At 35.5% G+C, this 19,768-nt stretch overlaps 1 protein-coding gene across 6 annotated transcripts in view; it reads right to left on the bottom strand.

The window, feature by feature from the left end:
* PDPK1 (3-phosphoinositide dependent protein kinase 1) overlaps positions 1-19,768 on the bottom strand; it is a 137,577-nt gene that overhangs the window by 45,260 nt on the left and 72,549 nt on the right. For all 6 annotated transcript variants that reach the window (XM_056805774.1, XM_056805775.1, XM_056805773.1 and 3 more), the window contains 3 exons: positions 16,521-16,665; positions 14,462-14,559; positions 10,356-10,431 (listed from right to left, as the gene is read on the bottom strand). In XM_056805774.1, the coding sequence (XP_056661752.1) occupies positions 10,356-10,431; positions 14,462-14,559; positions 16,521-16,665 (319 nt within the window). The remainder of the gene's footprint in view (positions 1-10,355; positions 10,432-14,461; positions 14,560-16,520; positions 16,666-19,768) is intronic.

Genomic DNA, 19,768 nt, shown 5'->3' with positions numbered 1-19,768 from the left:
TTCACGAATTGTCTTCTCCATACACTGAGTTCCTATAGCAGAGGACTGTCTTGCTTTTTGATTTGTGTCCAATTAGAATGGTGCTTTGCATATATTAAGTGTTCAATAAATGCTTTATTCATTCATTCCTTCATTCACTGATTCAGAACAAGGGGAATAACTGACAAAATGACAATATAAAGAAAAATAACCTTGAAAGACTAAAGAACTTTAATCAATTAAATGATAAGCCACAAGAAAAGTAAATGTGCCACCAGCCACCTAGAACCAGTGAGGTTATATATTTTAAATGAATGAGACATGCATTTTTGGACATAACCAATGTGGGAATTTGTTTTGTTGGACTATGCTCATTTAGTATAGTGGTCATCTTTTTCTTATTTTAATTGCTGAATCAGAGAAATAGTGGAAGAAATAATAAATATTTATAAAAATAATTTTTTAAAGCTCATGTGAATAGTCAGAAACTCTATTCTATGTTTCCCTTAATCTGGCTTTGCTGTCTACAAAAGAAGTTCATTCTATCACCTCTTTATGTTATTTCTGGTCATGATGTAAATAGTTCATATTAATCCAGTTCAAATCAATTCAGTCAAAAATTAAATACTGCTTCTCTGTAAAATCAGCAACTAGGGGGCAGCTGGGTAGCTCAGTGGATTGAGAGCCAGGCCTAGAGATGGGAGGTCCTGGGTTCAAATCTGGCCTCAGACACTTCCTAGCTGTCTGACCCTGGGCAAGTCACTTAACCACCATTACCTAGCCCTTACTGCTCTTCTGCCTTAGAACCAATACACAGAATTGATTCTAAAACAGAAGGCAAAGGTTTAAAAAAAATTTTTTTTAATAAAATAAAATAAAATCAGCAACTAGGTGGCACAGGGTATAGAGTGCCAGGGCCTCGAATCAGGAAGACTCTTTTTGCTGAGTTCGAATCTGGCCTCCAGTCACTTATTAGCTCTGTGACCATGGTGAGTTATAAAATAAAATATTTAGATGGAAAAACTGTTCCATATAGGTTTAAAACTGTTCAGATACTTTTGATGATGTGATAAAAAGTATCCTCAGTGATGAAGTGAAGCTCAAATGTGAACTTCCCTTCAAAGCCAGGTGCAAGGACACTAAAGAGATTCTTCTTATAAAAATAAAGTATTTATTGAACTATATGAGGATAAAGAAGGATTTCTAATTCTAAGGGATTCTAAATGCAAACAAATAAATTCCCTGGTTCTGCAAGGAACCACTTCTCCTGGGTTTCACAGGCTACACTAATCCTCCCTGATCTGACTAACCCAAACTTATACTATCTAAATAAAATTACCACTATTTTCCTTATAATTCTTAACTTCACCTTCAAAATATAAAATAGCAAAGGCTAGCTGGTTGAGTCACAACAAGAATCAAGTCAGGACTCTGAATATGTTAAGACTCAGAGTCCAAACCAAACACCAGGTTTTTCTTTGGTCTTCTGAGATATAAACCAATCTATAAAAACGACAATATATAGTCAATAGGATTTCCCAAGTTAGGAATGGAAAACACTGAGCTCCTTCAGGTCTTTCCCTCAGACAGAGAGAAAGGCAAAGATGTTACCTCCTTCAGCCCTGAGAGAGAGTCTCTGAGAGTGTCTCTGCCAACTGACAGAGACCAACTCCCAGCTGCCAGAAAGAGTAAATGACACAGAAAAATGGTTATGATTGTTACATCTGAAATTAACACGCTCGCTCAGCTCTGCTTCAACCTCCAGGTCTTTCTCAAGCCAGCACTCTACTTTTTATCCCTAAACTAATAAAACAATGCCTATTTTTCTAATATCATCCATACACCATGGGCAAGTAACTTAACCCTGTTTGCTTCAGTTTCTTCATCTGTAAAATGAGTTGGAGAAGAAAATGGCAAACTACTTCAACATCTTTGCCAAGAAAACCTCAAATGGGGTCATGAAGAGTTGGACACAACCGAAAAATGACTGAACAACAAAAATATATGTAAAGCACTATGCTAAGTACTGGCAAGTTGAAAGAAGAAGTATTGGGATTAAGATATGAGTTAGAATCTGAATCTGTTGAGTATGAAGTAGCTATCAAGAAATTCAGATGGAGATGTCCAGTAAGTGTTTAGCCATGCAGCAGTGAAATACAAACAAGAATCCAAAGCTGGATACAGAGGCTAAGAATCATCTACATTAAAGTGATCATCGAAACCATAGTTGTAAAGGACAATACAAAAAGAAAGGGCATAGAAAGAAAAAAGGAAGCTGAATAAAGGTAGCCAAACCTCTGGGGAGATATCTATATTTAGGGAGCAGGAAAAAGATAATGAATCAAGAAAGGTAACTAAAAAGATAGGCCAAGTAAAGAAGAAGCAAAAGAATAGTTTAGGAGAAAATGCCTTTGTCTTTAAAATTAAAAGAATTTATAAGAAGAATGGGACCATCAACAATACTAAATGCTATATAAAAAGGTCAAAGAAGATAAAAACTAAAGAAAGCCCACTAAAATTTGACTAGTGATCTTGAAGAGAGAAGCCTGAGTAGACTGTTAAGAATTAAAAAGCCAGCAAACCAGGAACAAGTCAGAGTTTAAAAAATTGCAAACCCAGAATTTTCCAGGATTCCACTGATTACTAACACTGAATAATATAAAAAAAAATAAAATAAGACTAGAACTTCTCTGAGTACTTTATATAGACTGTTCCTTAGCATCTGTCATATTTTTTGTAGTTCACTATTTCAGTCACATCCAGCTCATCATGACTCCATTTTGTAAAATTGAGATTAATTCCACCCTACTTATTCTTTAGAATTTTAGCCACCAGGAATGTATACACCCCCACTTAAGGATAAAGTGTGGGGGAGGAAGGTCTATGACCCATGTGTGCTAGCAAGTGACAAATCAGAAAAAACTGACTCTCTCCTGGGCAGGTCAAAGCCAAGTTTAAGCCACCATTGGTACATGTAAGGCACAGGAAGTGATGTAAAGAACTGCCTTTAAATTTCATGGTCACTTCCTGTGAAGGTAGTCTTTGCCTTGGAACTTGACCATGGAGGAACTCAAGCTGGAGATCTCAGACTGCTTCCTTTTGGACTGTCACATGGTGAGTGAAAAGGCTGACTCCCTTTCCTTAGCTTTTCTGGAGGCACCAGTCTCTGGAGAGGCCCATTGTCTTGGGACTCCTTTTCCCTTGGCTTTCTGGAGACACCAGACTCTGGAGATGCCCCTCATCTTGGAGATGGCCTTGGTGGCTGGAAGCCTTGCTAAATTTAATCCTCTGGTCCACCCCACTCCCACCCCTCTTGCTGGGGCCTCTGAATTCCTGCCTGCTTCAGACCAGGCCAGAGCAGCTATCTCTCTCTCTTTCTTCCTCTCTCTCACTTCCTTAATTTCTTCCCTCTATTTGCAAATAAACTACCATAAAAGTCATTCTGACTTGAGTAATTCATTGGGATTTAGTAATTAAATCTGGCGACCAACTCTCAAATATTCAGTCCAACCAGAATTTTTACCTCTTACAATTTGGAGTTTTCTTGGCAAAGATACTGGAGTGATTCATCATTTTCTTTTTCCAATTCATTTTACAGATGAAGAAACTGAAGCAAACAAGGTTAAACAACTTGCACAAGGGTACACAGTTATTAAGTATGAGGCTGGATTTGAACTCAGGAAGAAGAAATTTCCTGGCACCAGACCCAGAACCCTATTCACCTTGCCATCTAACTGCACCATATACCTAACCATACATGAAATAATATTTTTAAAGTACTTTGCAATCGTGAAAGCACTAAATAAATGCTATTATTATCTTATCCTGCAATTTCCTCTATGCCTTTGCTCACAGTTTCCTATGTTCTTCTCCTTCGTCCTTCACCTGATAAATTCCTACTTTGATGTGTTCAAATCAAGACACTTCCTCTCAAAATTCCTTTGACATTTCCAAGATAGTAATGACTTTTCCACCAGCAGCTGTCACACAATCCTTTGTATGTATCTCTCTCTGATACATTTATGTTACATTATTTTGTATAATGGTTTCATATCCCTCTAATAGACTATAAACATCAAAATCTAATTTGATCTAAACTTTGTGTCTTATCCAGTGGCCAAGCACATTACTAATGAAAGTGGTAAGTACATAATACATGTTTCTTTTTTTTTTTAAGCCTTACCTTCCATCTTAGAATCAATACTGTGTGTTGGTTCCAAGGCAGAAGAGCAGTGAAGGTTAGGAAATGGGGGTTACGTGAATTGTCCAGGGTCACACAGCTAGGAAGTATCTGAGGCCAGGTTTGAACCTAGAACCTTCCATTTCTAGGCCTGGCTCTCAATCTACTGCACTACCTAGCTGTCCCCATAAATATTTCTTAAGTTGTATTGAAGGCACTGTGGAAGAGGCATGAAGAGAGAGAGGACTTACAAGTCAGGTCATGCAAGAAACAAGGCTGGGGACCTGTCTGTCAATCAAGACGAAGATTCCAAATGGAATGTTCCCAGGAGGAGGCAGTTGGAGCTGGCCAGGGGGAGGAACGGATTCTTCCTCTCTCTGGGGGTGACTGACAAAGAAAGGAGAGAAAAACTAGAACTTTGGCTCTGGGTTTTTCTGACCAAGGGAGGCAAGCCTGGCTGGAAGGGGAAGAAGCTGAACGATCTGATCCTATTAGCTTCTGTCCCAAGCTGAAGAACTCTTGGGGGGGGGGGGGCTTCTGGAGTTAGGCTGAGAGACCTTGGTGGTTTTGTGAATTGAAAGAAGAAAAGAAGACAATGAGAGGGTGGAAGAAGGGAGGGAGTGAAGGGAGGAGGAGGTTAGGAAATATATTCTACTAGTCATCAGAAGAGATCAGTAGGCAAACCCCAGAGCATTCCCCTATCTCAGTATCACTCTATCTCAAGCAGCATCTCTCAGCTATCTCCATTTGTAATTAGGTGCCCTCAAGTGTCCCAATACTAGCAGCCCTCTAGTAAGCCAGAGTATCCAATTACAACAAGAAATAGTTTCTACACAGATTATCTTTCTATTATAGCACTAAAACATCTTCTAAATTAAATTAGATCAAGCCATAAAAATGAGCATTATTTCACAAACAAAGCAACTTAAACAGAGAGATGAAGAGAATGGGTACAATGTCACCTAACAAGTTTGTTCCTCCAAGAACAACCCTGAATTCCCAGAGAAATAATTCAGGGTTTGCACAAACTAAAATTTTTAAGAAACTTCTAAGAAGAGATAAATTAAGCATCTCATAGGATGTATGCAGAATGGCTTTTTTCTCCTTCTCTTCTTAGGTACTAATGGGGAAATTCTAACCTTATCCTAAAAGTTATTTTTTAAACAGTGTTAAGATTCACTACAGATTAAGGGAAAAGAACCAAATCTTTTCAAAGTCCAGGAGTCTATCACATTACTGTCCCTTCAAAGTTTCCCTAAAGCAAGGTGAGATTGGCTTCTCAAAGTCTGTTACAAGGACAGACCAGATACTTTAGAACCTCCTATCCTTATTGGAAAAGGACTCAAAAAAAAAAAGATTAGTGCTTCAGAAAGATTAATCACCAGAAAACTATCCATCAAGAAATCTTTGTTTGTTTGTTTGTTTGCCACAACTCAGGAAAATAATTATTTGTCTTTAATATCAAATTTCCACATAAGTTTTCCAAAGTTATTTGATCCATATAATCTTCCTCCTTTCCAGTAATATATTTTTAAAGGTGTGATCTGATTTAGTGAAGGAAGAACTACGTATCTTCTAATTTGTTACACACAAACATTTTCTACTAATTTCATATGGGTTTGTAAAGCTACTCATGAGCTGTTCTTCCTTAACTCCTTTGCTTTTCTCTAGGAAAAAAATGAAACCTTTTTACATAGTAATGTCTCACTCTTCTCTCATCTAACCTTTTCTTTCTCTTCACTTTTCAGAAACATTTTAGGGACAACATCAATGACAATAGTTAGCATTTTTAAAACTCCTACTATGGACCAGGCACTGCGCTAAAACCCTTTACAAATATTATCTCCTTTGATTCTCACAATGGGAGGTAGGTGCTATTATCATCCCCATTTTACAGATGAGGAAATTGAAGAGGAGAGGTTGAGTGACTTGCCCAGAATCATATAGCCAATTAAGTGTCTGAGGTCTCATTTGAATTCAAGTTTTCCTGAGTCCAGGCCCAGCACTCTATCCACTGTACTAATTAACTGCCTCCAATTAAAAAAAGTTTTATTAGAATGAAATTTCAACAATATTTTTCAATAGCTCAGCCACTCTAACACAAACCAACCTTATATATACATTAACACTAAAATATAACTCTACCTCATGCTGATAGCCAAGTCTCCAAGATATGTATATGAACAGTGTCCTCTCTTAGAATCAAATTCAAGCCTAGGGTACAAAATTATGGCTCCTATGCACAAGGAAAAAACAGTCCTCTATGTGACAGACAGATGAAGAGAGACAGACAGACAGGCAAATAAGATATATATACTTGAATGAAATGAAAAGAAAATGAAAATAAAATCATTCTCAGTTAGAAATCCTTGTGACACAAAGTCGTTTTAAAATCCTTCACTAAAGGCATCTGGATAGCACAATAGATAGAAATTCAGGTCTGGAGTTAGGACCTGGCTTCAGATCTAGCCTCAGATACTTCCTATAGCTGCGTACCTCTGGGAACGTCACCTAACCTCAATTGCCTAGACCTTGCTAGAACTGATAAGAAGACAGAAGGTTTGGGGGCAACTGGGTGGCTCAGTGGACTGAGAGCCAGGCCCAGGGATGGGAGGTCCTGGGCTCAAATCTGGCCTCAGACACTTCCTAGATGTATGACCCTGAGCAAGTCACTTAACCCCCATTGCCTAGCCCTTACCACTCTTCTGCCTTAGAACCAATATCCAGTATTGATTCTAAGACAGAAGGTAAGGGTTAAAAAAAAAAGGGTAAAGGTTTAAAATTAAATTAAGTTAAAATTATTGACTCAGCCTAACATCTTCCATAACTTCTGCCAGTAGGAATTGTTCCTCATCTTATCTTAGTGTACCTTATGTTTCTCTTACACACTCATCATATTTTAATTTAGATTAAATTTACTTGTATCTATGGCTTATACTCTCAACTAAATTTATAAACTCCAAGAGGGCACATATTTTTCATTTCATCTTTTATCCCCTAAAATGGATTTCTGCAGATAGTAGGCATCTAATAAATGCTGAATGAATAAATGTCATTTGTTGAATGAACATACAACTAAGATTAAAAACATTTTGAAAACAGATTATAGAGTTGGACAAGGAAATTCATCTATATTCATTTGAGATAGGACTAGTTGTTAGAGGAGAAAAGAAGGTTCTATCCTTTACAACCTTGAAAGAGGGATGTTGTATAACCAAACAGGTAGAAAAGGCAATCTTGACTATGTAAAATTTTAAAATTTTTGCATTAATCAATATAGCTAGACTAGAGGGAAATATTTGCATTAAATACTTCTAGAATCTGTAATTTAATCAATGTGGGTATTCTACAAAGATTACAACCCCTCTTGTATCTACTAGACGAATTGGCCACTGAGAATCACTGTAGCTGAAAAAATTATCACCTTACAACCAACCTGGTGAAGAACCTTTCTTAAACTTGGCTAGGGTAGTTCTTGAACTATGAACTTGAAATGTAGAGGTCACTATCTTGAAGTCTTCTGAGCTTGGTAGGCCATGCAGGAGCTTAATTTCCTGGACCAATCCTTTGAGAACTCAGGGTCACTAAATTACTATCAAAGGAAAATTTTACTGGAAGATGTCTGATAAATATCTGATAAAAGTTCTAACACTGAACACTCTATGGGTACTTGGTGTAAATCTTTAAGACAATGAGCTCATTTCCCTTGTCCTTTTATCCTATCACCACAGTTTTACCCAGTCAGGTCTCAGCTTTAGATTATTCAAACCATCTTCTTTGTTCCTTACGCATGCCACTAAATATGAGAAAAATCACAAAATATTGCTCACTGGACCTACTATAAATTTATTACAGAATCTTAATTGAGCTTCCACTGAAGCAAGGTAAATCTTTTTATCACCTCCCTAATTCATTCACCATCTCACTTACCTATGACTCTTCCAAACCTTTTCATAGTTCCTCAAACTTTCCTTCCATAGCTCTGCAACCCCCTAACCCTCTGAGTTGATATTTTTGTTTCATTTGTCAATGAAAAATTAAGGGACCATTTGCAGAGTACTAGAAAAGACCTGAGAGGTTAGTTATTCCAACCCCCTCAAACTTAGTTCCAAGGAATATGAAGATTCCACAGAAATAGGACCTATCTTGATTAAACGATAAAGTGTAAAGAAATCAGAGTATACTCAAAGACAATATAAATCATGTCAACAAAAAATACCAAAACTTGTGGTCAACTACAATGACCTAATGCCAAAGGACACACCTCTCCTTTCTGAAAAGATCAATAAACTAACTTTGTCAAATGGCTTGTTTGTTTCAGTATTTGTTGGCCTTTGCAGAGAAACAAATGATGTCAATACTTTAAAAATAAATAAATGAAGGCATGTACCCACACACAAGATATTTGCTCTTCCATAGCTGTCAGCTGATTTGAAAGGGGATTTCCCCCCATTTGTGAAAATTAAAGCAAAAAAGTCCTAAGAAATAGTAAGATATCAACTTTTCCTTTTGAAAAGTTTAACATGTCATTTTGTAAAGTACAGAATTCCCTTCACAGTTACTTAGCATAGACTAAAGGGCATAGAAACTTTAATTATTACCAGTTCTTACCTAGTACAATTATTATTTTTTTAAACCCTTACCTTCCGTCTTGGAGTCAATACTATGTATTGGCTCCAATGCAGAAGAGTGGTAAGGGCTAGGCAATGGGAGTCAAGTGACTTGCCCAGGGTCACACAGCTGGGAGGTATCTGAGTCCAGATTTGAACCTAGGACCTCCCGTCTCTAGGCCTGGCTCTCAATACACTCAGCTACCCAGCTGCCCTCACTGATACAATTTTTAAACTCCAGAATGGCAACTTAAATATGCAACACTTAAGACCATCTGTGCCCATTATAATCTCTCCTCATGGATATCCAAAAAATGCAAAGCATCAATACCTACACTAAAGTGGTAATGAATCAACCCAAAAGAAGGAGCATGGGAGCCACCAAAGAGTCAGACCAGAGAAACTAAACAAGATAGAGCAGTTCAAAAGAACAATATTACTGACTAAATACTAGTCCCATAAATGACTACAAGAACCTTCCTCTGAAAAAATTTGATGAGTAAACAACATTACCAGGGCCCTGAAAGTAAAAATTTATTAAGTCTGAGAAATAATTCATAGAATCTTAGAATCACAGAAAACTGAAGCTGGAAGACACTATAATCGAATTCAACTTCCCCTCCTCATTTTGTACTTTGGAAAATAAATTAAGATCTAAAAAATGTGAAATGGCTTGCCAAAAGATTTCTCAGGTATCCAAAGAAATCTATGTTTAGAATACAATTTGATATGCCTTTGTCCTAGTTCTCCCCTTGAAGTACAGTTTTAAGGAAATTAGCTCAAAGATTACAACAGACCTTGGGTTATAATAAAACCAATTCTCAAATAGACACAAACTTCTCTTTGTTCCAATATATTAAGATACTGATTATGATCCTAATAATGATGTAAATTCTCAAGGTGCTAAAACAAAGATCATGTAAAAAGAAAAAAGGAAAGACTAGGGCACTCCTTTCCCACTCCTACAGACACTGAAAAATCACAAATGGTTCAAACCCACAAAAAATAAACAAAAATATAAATAGCACATCAACATAAATCTATATTAAAGGAAACCCCAAGTTTTTTTCAGGGCATTCTTAACCAGTAAAGAACTATAAAAGTTATCCAGAATTCAACAAACATATATAACAGCATTAGAGGGGAAAGAAAAAGCAAGCTACAATCCCTACCTTTAATAACAACAATTAGCATAGATAATGCCTTAAAGGTTAAATGTGCATGTGCATGATTATATATATTAACGTCATTGTATGGATGAGAAACAGAAGCTCAAAGAGGTTTTGTGACTCACCATGACCACAAAGAAAATAAGTGCTGGAGATAGATCTGAACACAAGTCTTGCTTAAATGTACCTCAATAGTGTAGAAGGAAATAAGATATGGGAATGAGTGCTAAATAAAGGGTTCTGAATCTCAGATGAAGGGAAAAAAAATCACTTCTAGGTGGGAGATCAGAGGAGGATTTAACAGAAAGGAACCTCTGAGATGAGCTTTGCAGGACAGGTAGTCTATCAATGAGAAATTCTCTTTTTTTTTCCTTAAAATATACAATCCAAAGAATATGACAAATGACAGTAGGTTACCTTTTACATGCAGATTTTTCTGTAAGCAGCTCCGGAGAAACATATTGTGCTGTTCCTACAAACGAGTTAGCCCTAGCTGAGGAAGAAGGAAAAAAGAAGGGAGAAAATAAATTACCTTTAGAGATATCAAAACATACAGTCTATTCAAAAGTATTTTATGTTTCAGGTTACAAAGGTCATCTAACACTCTTGATCTCAATATCCAACAAAAATATTCCATGATCAAAAATTCTGGAATTCCTTTAGCCAATCATTAAATTTATCATTATATTACTCCTCATGCCTCATTACTCAATCTATTCTTTAACCTCAACATAACCTCCGATTCTTCCACTAATCAAGACTTTCCCAGGCTGGCATTCTTTCTCTGGCTTTACTTTCCTCCCTCGCTAATCTTTTCGCTATAGTTAATCAGTTGAACTTAACACTATTCTCTACTCTTGAATGTTATGACCCACTGTACTACTGTTACTCTCAAATTAACAAACCTCAATTCCAAATTATTCCCATTATATGCATCCTCCATGCCTAATGTAATGATCTGAGAGGAAGCCATACAATTTTACTGAATCTGACAACCATATTGATTCAGTCCACTACAAATTTGTTACCTAACTTCAATGTGGCTATCATAATAGCAAGAAAAGCCTATAACTCCTCCCTAATTCATTCTCTATCCCACTCCCCACAGCTATTGTTACATAACTTCTCTCCTGAAATCTCAGTCACCGGGTCTTCCCCACTGTCCTCTCAGGAGAAGACTTTGACCTACATTAAAAAAAAAAAAGAAGCCATTGTCCATGGATTATTCTCCATTTCAAAACTTCTTAATATCATATCCATTCTCTCCCTCAATCACTGAAAAGATAGTTCTTCCTGCCAACACCAATCCTTCTAATTTTATCTTTGATCCCATCTCCTCTCATCTCTTTCAGTAGACTACCCTCACAATCAGCCCTTCTCTCTCTTGAATCTTCAATCTCTATCTCCTGACTCATTTCCACTTACTCATTAACATTTCCAGGTCTTGTCCATCCTTATAAAACACTCACTTGACCCTACCACCCTCCCTACATGATATCATCCTATATCTCCCCTCCTTTTAACTGCCAGAAGTTGAATATACTCTTCCTTTCCTTCCCTTTTTAAACCTTTAAATCTGCCTTCCTTCCAACCTCATTCTTGAAACTGCATTTAACCTGTTCCCTCCAACATTACCAATGTTAACTGCAAGATACAACAAACTTTTCTAGATCCTCATCCTTCACAATTTACCTTCAGCATGTGACAAAGCTTATTATATTTTCCCTCTAGAATATTCTCTCTGCTCTGGATTTTTTTAACAATACTTCTCTTGGTTCTCTTTCTCCCATACTGGCCAACCACTCCTTCACATTCAGGAATATCATCCAAACGGGGATCCCTAACTGTGGGTTAACCCCAAAGCTCTGGCCTGTCCTCTTCTATTCCCTCTCCACATTCTCTCAATGAATTCATCAGCTCCCTTTGGTTCAGTTTTCATTTAGTCTACACAGATGACTCCCAGATTTGGATGTGCAGTCTTGGCCTCACTCCTAGGTGCCAGTCCTACAGCACCAAATATTTATAGGACATTTCCAAATGAACTATTTCACAGGCATCTCAAAATTCAGTATGTCTAAAACAGAACTCCTTTTCCTCCCTAAACCTATCCCTTCTCCTAAATGGCACCCCATCCTTAATATCACATAAATTTGCTATTTCAAAATCATCACTGAATCCTAGCTTCCTTACCCCATATGCCAATCAATTGTCAAGCTTTAACTGATTCCAACTCCACAATCTCTCTCATATCCATTCTCTCCTCTTCACTCACTCTGGTCACCATCCTAGGTCAGGCACTTTCCATCTTTTTCCTATACCATTTCCTTAGCTTCTTAATTCGTTTTCCTTGCCTCAAGTCAATTCCCTCTCCAATCTATCCTCCACACAGCTGTTAAAGTGATATTTCTAAAGCATAGCTGTACCTATAGCATTACCCTACACAATAAAATTCCAGTGACTCTCAGTGTCTTCTAGAATCAAATGCAAACTCCTCATTTTAACTTTTAACACCTTTTATAACAAGATTCCAATCTACCTTTACATGTTTATTATATATTTTTCTCCCTCTGTTCCCCCTACCCTCACTAACTCAATCTGGTCTTCTTTGCTTTTCTTCACACATGATATTCCATTTCCTTTTTGCAAGATGCCTACCATGCCTGCACTAATATCCTTCTTCACTTCTTACTCTAGTTTCTAAACACCACCTTCTAACAAGAGGTCTTTCTAAATGTTAATATGTTCCTGTTCCCCCTAAATAATTACCTTGTATTTATTTTATATATGCTTTTATATGTACATGAAATAGGATCATTAATTTGGATCTAAAAGGAGCATTATTAAAGGGCATTGAGTCTAATCCCCTCATTTTATAAGTAAGGAAACCAAAACATAATGAAGTTAGATAACTTGAGCATAGAGTCGATAAAGCTAACAAGAGCCTCTGAAAGAATTTGAACCTGGGTCTTCCTGACTCCAAGTCCACAGTCACCCTGACTCTCCACAGTAAATATAAAGAGCTATCTGGGGTCAGAAACTGTTTTATTCATGTTTTTGTAATGCCATCTCTAACAATGGATTTTTATTGACTGACCAAAAACATACCTATTTATAGATGAGGAAAATATTGCAACATTTTATAAGAAATTGGCAAATTATAATCAATTATACTTCATTATGCATCCTTACAGTATGAATACTGGATGTCCTTACACTGATCTGGCATGAGAATTCAACAATTAGGTTCTAAAGCTTAACAATATCTATTACCTTCTAGAAGAATTTTTTAAAAATTGTTCAAATGACCAAAAATATGACAATTCCCAGTGGTTCATTAGTATTATCAAAAAGACAAAATGTTAAATGTTCATTAATGTCTGCCAGGTCAATGTAGTCAATCTTGTATATCATAATAATATTCATTCTAGCTGATTTCTATTTCTTCAATTCAGCAAATATTTAATAAACCTCTATTTTGTACAAGGCAATAAACTAGTTTCTAAGGATACAAAGATAAAATAATCCAAGTGCCAACTATGTTGCAAAGCTATATTAGGCACTTGGGAGCAAAAGATGAAACAAAATAAAGTCCTTTACCTCAAAGAGGATAGTATCTTTACAATATGTCTCACACCCAAGAACTTTCTTAATCTCTCTCAATATACTTACTAATTTAACAGTTATCTTCCTAAAATATCATATTTCAAATTAAATAAACATAGCTATATCCATAGTATGAAGTACAGTCATACTTTCATGACCCTAATACTCTGTGGCTTCTTCTCTGATAGAGCTCTGGACTTTGAATTAGTAAGATCTGAATTCAACTCCAGCTCTAGACACTTATTAGCTATGCAACTCTTAATCTCTGCCTCGGTTTCATCTATAAAATGAAAGCACTTACCTGCCTGAGTTGTTGTGAGGTTCAAATGAAGTAACACTTGTAATGGACTTGTAAAATTTTAAGTACTATTAAAATTTTAGTTGATGCTGTTGTTGATAAGGATACACTAAAAACATGGTACAGTGGAAAAATTACTGCTAAACCCTGGAAATGATGCAATGTATGTCCTTAACCAAGTTACAGTTATTTCCTTCAATTTTTCTATGTGTAAAAAAAATGTTTTTAATGGGCTGAACTAAAAAATACTAACAATCTCTGCAGCTCTAGCTTAGCAATAAAAGAAATGAGTGAAAAAACTGATTTTTTTTTTTTAATAAATTTAAAGATTTCCTGGTACCTCTTGTCCCCAGCCTAAAAAGGCATGATGGCTTTTATAATTCTCACTAACTGAAGCTCACTACATCTTGGTGTGCATATTTATACTCTTGATACTTTAAAATTATGAGCTCTACAATATTTTTATTGTTACTATGGATTTTACTGTATAAAATATACAAATAATTCAAATACAAAATAGTTCAATACAAATCAAATAACATTCAGTAACTCTGAAAGATAAGTTTCTACTTCATAAAACTGAACTCAGCCTTGATAGTGTTAGAAAAGAACACTTGCATACCTTGTTTACTATCTGGAGATAATACTTTAGCTGTTCCAAAATCTGTAATTTGAATGTGCATATCTTCATTTAATAAAATGTTTTCTGGTTTAAGGTCCCTGAAAAAATAGATTTCCACATTTCAACTGAAATATTTTAAGGAGGTCCATTTTAATATACACTAAATGTGACAAAAAAAGTAAAAGAAAATGTAATCATTCTTACTGAAACCTTATTAAATATGAAATATATATCAATTAGGCAAATAGATCTTACTCCCATCTAGAAAATTACAAAGGGATTGTGAAAATTGCATGGAGATTTGAAAATTTTAATTCACAACTGTGAACTACTTTATTCTCATAAGAGACCCCAATTTTAGTCCCTATGATTAATAATTAAGGTATTTCTGGCTCTGAAATTAGCAATTGGTCACATTTCTAAAATGAATTTATCTAAAAGTATATGAAGTAAAATCAAAAGAAAGCCCATTCCACCAGAAAGGAAAAGAATAGGCATAAATAGACTATGCCCAATATAACAAAAAACAGGGGCTGCAAAACCATCAAAATGCCCACAATAAACTTAATACTCTTAATATTTATATTCAGGTATGGCTGAAGGTGTTTTAATTTCAGTGTTAGTTCTAGCTATTTCAGGACAGACAGGTGAAATGTGATCCCAAGCTTGAAGGAAACCAAACTACACAAGCTTAGCAAAATAATCATCAGTCACTTGCCTTACAAAGTTCAAAGAGAAACTCTTAGACCCTCCTGAAATGCAATGGACTTAAGCAAATCTTTTCAATCTACAATATAAAAAATTATTACTAAGCTAAGATATTCTTCATCTCCCTTAAGAGTCCTATTCCAAGGTTTCTGGGTTCAAAAACACACTTTACTGTCATTCAAGGACCCAATCTAATTATATTAAAAGAAGTTCATCATAAGAGAGTTGTAGCAACCAAGCTACAAAGTAATGAATGTTTTGGCCAAAGCAGCTCAAAAACCATGAACAATCATGGCATGGAGTAATTACAATTTGTATTAGTAGAGAAAACACCCACAGACCAAGATCATGAAATGCTAAAGTTAAAATCAGTTAAATATCTTCCCCCTACTTTAAAAAAGTCAACAAATATTCAGAAGCCTACTTTCCAGCTTTCATTTAAAAGCACATATATGGAAAAGACAACTGTTAAACATTGTACATTCAGCAGTTGACTACCTCGTATTCCCCCCCACCCCTCAAGTTAGTGATTGTATTCCCTCTCAAATGTTTGTTTTGATATTGTATGACAAAATGTAAAATGATTCTCTCATTCCCCTTTGCAATCTTTATACAGTTTGATTTTTTTTCCTCTCACTTAACAATAAAACCACCAAAATCTAAAAGGGACTATTTTTTTTTAACCTTTGCCTCATTTGGTGTTAAGATCTAGGACAAAAAAATGAATATAATTTTTAAAAATATATTTCCACTTAGTTTGGGAAATGAAATACTGTCATCAAGATAGTATCTTTTTCAATCTAACTAACCCCTTAGAAAAGCAAATAGGGTAACATGTGCAGAGCTATATAAATGTGTTTATTATATTATGACATTTAAATATATTAAACTTCATCAACATAAATTTTATTTGTGACCATTCTATTCTCTGTTGTACTAATTTTCAAGAAAATGGATAATTTGGGGGGCAGCTAAGTAGCTCAGTGGATTAAAAGCCAGTCCTAGAAATGAAAAGTCCTAGGTTCAAATCTGGCCTCAAGACTCTTCCCAGCTGTGAGACCCTGGGCAAGTCACTTAACCCCCATTGTCTAGCCCTTACCACCCTTCTGCCTTGGAACCAATACACATTATTGATTCCAAAACGGAAGGTAAGGGTTTTTAATAAAAAAATAAAAAGTGGATTTTACCAACATATAATTTTGCTGTGGTTTTTCTGAAAGCCAAAAAGCTTTTTATAACATTTTTATAACTGAAACTTTTAAAATGTTCCTTGAACTTTGTAAAAATAACTATTCTTTACCAATAAATAGGCCTACAAATATTTAAACAAAAAACTATTTTTAAAAATTACCTGTGAATAATTCCCTTTCCATGCAAGTATTCCAAAGCAGATACAATTTCAGCAGTATAAAATCTGGTGCAGGTTTCATCAAAAGAACCAATCTTTCGAATGTATTTAAGTAGCTCTCCATTTTTGGCATAACTAAGGCCAAAATCTAAGCATACAGTTAAGGATCAATATTTTAAAACTTAAAAAAACAAGTTAAAAACCTTAATGGGCATGCAGAAAACACTTTATAACTAAGTGAAAATTGAAGGTAATAATGGCCAAGAACAATAGGGTACAGGATTTATAATCTAACATTAAAATTTAGAAAAAGCCAACAAAGAATGTGAGATCTAAATCTTGAGACTAATGGTGACCAAATGATTTTTCAAAATACTGAAGTAAACCCAAAGGTCACTAAATTCAACCTTACTTGAGCAGGAATCCCACTCTACATTAACCCTGACAAGAGGTCACTCAGCCTCTCTCAAGATCTATAGGTATAAGGAATGTGCTATCAACTGAAATGATTATAAACTACTTCATACTTCCATCCATCATTTCTAAAAGAGGAAATTGGGCCCAGGTTCTCATAATGCAAAAAATGCCTCTTAAGTTTGGCAATAACCTAGATGGGAAAGCATGAGGTATAAAGATAAAGGCACCATGAGACCCAAAATCTAGTCCCTGTTCTGCTACAAATTTGATATGACTTCAATTCCCTCACCAGGCCTCAGTTCCTTCCGCTATAAAACAAGGAAATTATATTAGATTATATCAAAGGCTTTTATCCAGTTCTAACATTTTCTAGCTTTAGTAAATTAAAATTCATGGTCTTTGCAAGTCTTTTTTCAGGCCAAACTGACTAGAAAACAATTCTTGATTTCTTCTATAATAAAGCAACGAAGAGGTCATTTAGCAAAAATAGAATGCCAAATCCACAAGCCTAATACTTCTAGCTAATTACATTATATTTAACTTCTGACAAGAAATGAAAAACAATAACTTTTCATATGTAGTATGTTTGTATAAGACGGAAAGGAAGCTGTTCAAAATCATGCTTAGAGTTACTCAACTTATTAATACCCCCAAAGACTCAGCAATTAATGTAACTGGATAGGAGCAGTCACTTTTATAAGCTAATTGGGCTTTTATTCTCCATGATAGCATAATTTCAGAAAAACTAAAGAAATCATTCCTAGTCCCTGAATATAATGCTTTGAATACAGTGGGCACTTAATAGCCTATGGATGGAAACTCGAACAATTCCTTCTCAATTATTAGCATGACAAAATTTCCCTCACTTATGTAGTAATTTGAAAGGAAGCAGCTGATTTATCGCTTCCTGGTTCAGTAAAACTTCACAAGTGTTCAAGCATTTCCAATGAGCCCAGGTCTACTACATTAAGCACTCTAGGGGATCTAAGAGCAATACAGGAACACATCATCATTGGAAAGTGAGATATCCTAGCTAGTGGCCATTCCAAATAACTTCATGCAATCAAGAACTAAAACTTCATAACCAAGCTTGATGAAGAAATTAAAAAAAAAATTCACATACTATGTTATCTTCTATGACAAATGCTGTAAATACCACATAAATACAGCCAAATCTGATTGGCTCAGACTTTTCAGCAAAAGTATTTTTTTACTTTAGAGGCTCTGAAGGTAGCTATTTGATCCCACACTAATTGAGTCTAGAATGCTAGGCAGTCCTGTTGCTTGTTATTTTTGCTTTTCATTTCGATTTTCATTTATATAAGGATTCTGCCTCTAATAACTCTTCACCTCCCCCTATCCTCATTCACCACTGAATTTGATGGTTTGGATAGCTAGAAATCTCATCTCCAGATAAATGAGTGAGTCTTATATGAGACAAGTCATCAAAGTTTTACTGAGATGATTTACATACATGAAATGATTAGAAAATAATACAAGACTTAAAGTAATCAAATGAGATAATGTCAAACAATAATAAAAGAGATAGGAGAGATCAAGAATGGAAAATATCAGGGTACATACATGATTTGGGGGGCAGGTCTTGGACTGGATTTTGAAAAAATATTGAAACCTAGAAAAGGAAAAAGGAGAAGAGAGACAGTATTCCAAGTAGGAAGTACCACATTTAAATAAAAAGTCATGTAAGTAGAAATGAGGATCTTATGTCTGAGCAACAATGGGAAAACTGTCAATAAGAATTTGGGTTGATCTAGTAGACAACAGGAAAGTAACATGACAAAACTGAAGTTTTGAAGAGTAGTCTGATAGAAATGTTGGGGTTGCAAAAAGAAAAAATAATAAAAGCAAAGAGACTACAAATACATCAAGAAAAATATATGGGCCTGGTGGTGGTAGTGGAAATGGAGAAAAGGAGATATGGCTCAGAAATATTACTAAGGAAGGATAGAGCTGGATGCCAGGTTATATTTTTGGACTGAAAGTAAGGAAGAAATAAAAGACAACTCTAAGGTTTCAAGCCTGGGTGACTTGGAGAGTGATGGTGCCATGGACATATATGGAGAAACTGGTGGGTGATAAGGATAATGAAGACCTGAAAAAATTCAATTCTGGATAATTTTGAGGTGAAAGATATCCAAAGAAAAGTATAAAAACAGATATAAAAGACTAGAGCTTAGGGGGCAGTTGGGTGGATCTAGTCAGGCCTAGAGATGGGAGGTCCTGGGTTAAAATCTGGCTTCAGACACTTCCTAGCTGTGTGACCCTGAGCAAGTCACTTAACCCCCATTGCCTAACCCTTACCACTCTTCTGCCATAGAATCAATACATGGTATTGATTCTAAGACATAAGGTAAGGGCTTAAAATAAATAAATAGATTTTAGAAAATAAATAAAAGAGTAGAGTTTAGTTGAACAACTCTAACAAGAAACAGACACATAGCAACCATCTACATAAAGATGAACAATGAAGTTACATGAGTAGATTTCCAAGAGTAGATAAGCAACTTGAGGAACGCTATCTAAAAACTCCAGTGAAGGTGAGGACCATAAACTTTGATGTAAAAAAAAAGGAAGTGGAGACAAGTGTTAGCACAGTCTGTGGTATTTGGAAATTATTCTCAACATTCCTGAAATTCCTATGAAGAAATACAAGAAAATTAGTTTAACATTAGGGAAATCAGTAGCTCATAGGAAACATACAGGTTTAGGGGGAGAAAATGCTCCATCTGCTGGCTTAGTTATGCAAAGCATAATTTTAAATGAGTCATCAGGAGGAAAAATGAAAAAGCAAAACTCATTCTTCATCCCATTCT

This window comes from Monodelphis domestica, chromosome 7 (genome assembly GCF_027887165.1).
Source record: "Monodelphis domestica isolate mMonDom1 chromosome 7, mMonDom1.pri, whole genome shotgun sequence".
Lineage (NCBI taxonomy): Eukaryota > Metazoa > Chordata > Mammalia > Didelphimorphia > Didelphidae > Monodelphis > Monodelphis domestica.
The sequence above is the reverse complement of the archived record's forward strand: the minus strand, read 5'-3'. Positions and strand labels throughout refer to the sequence as shown.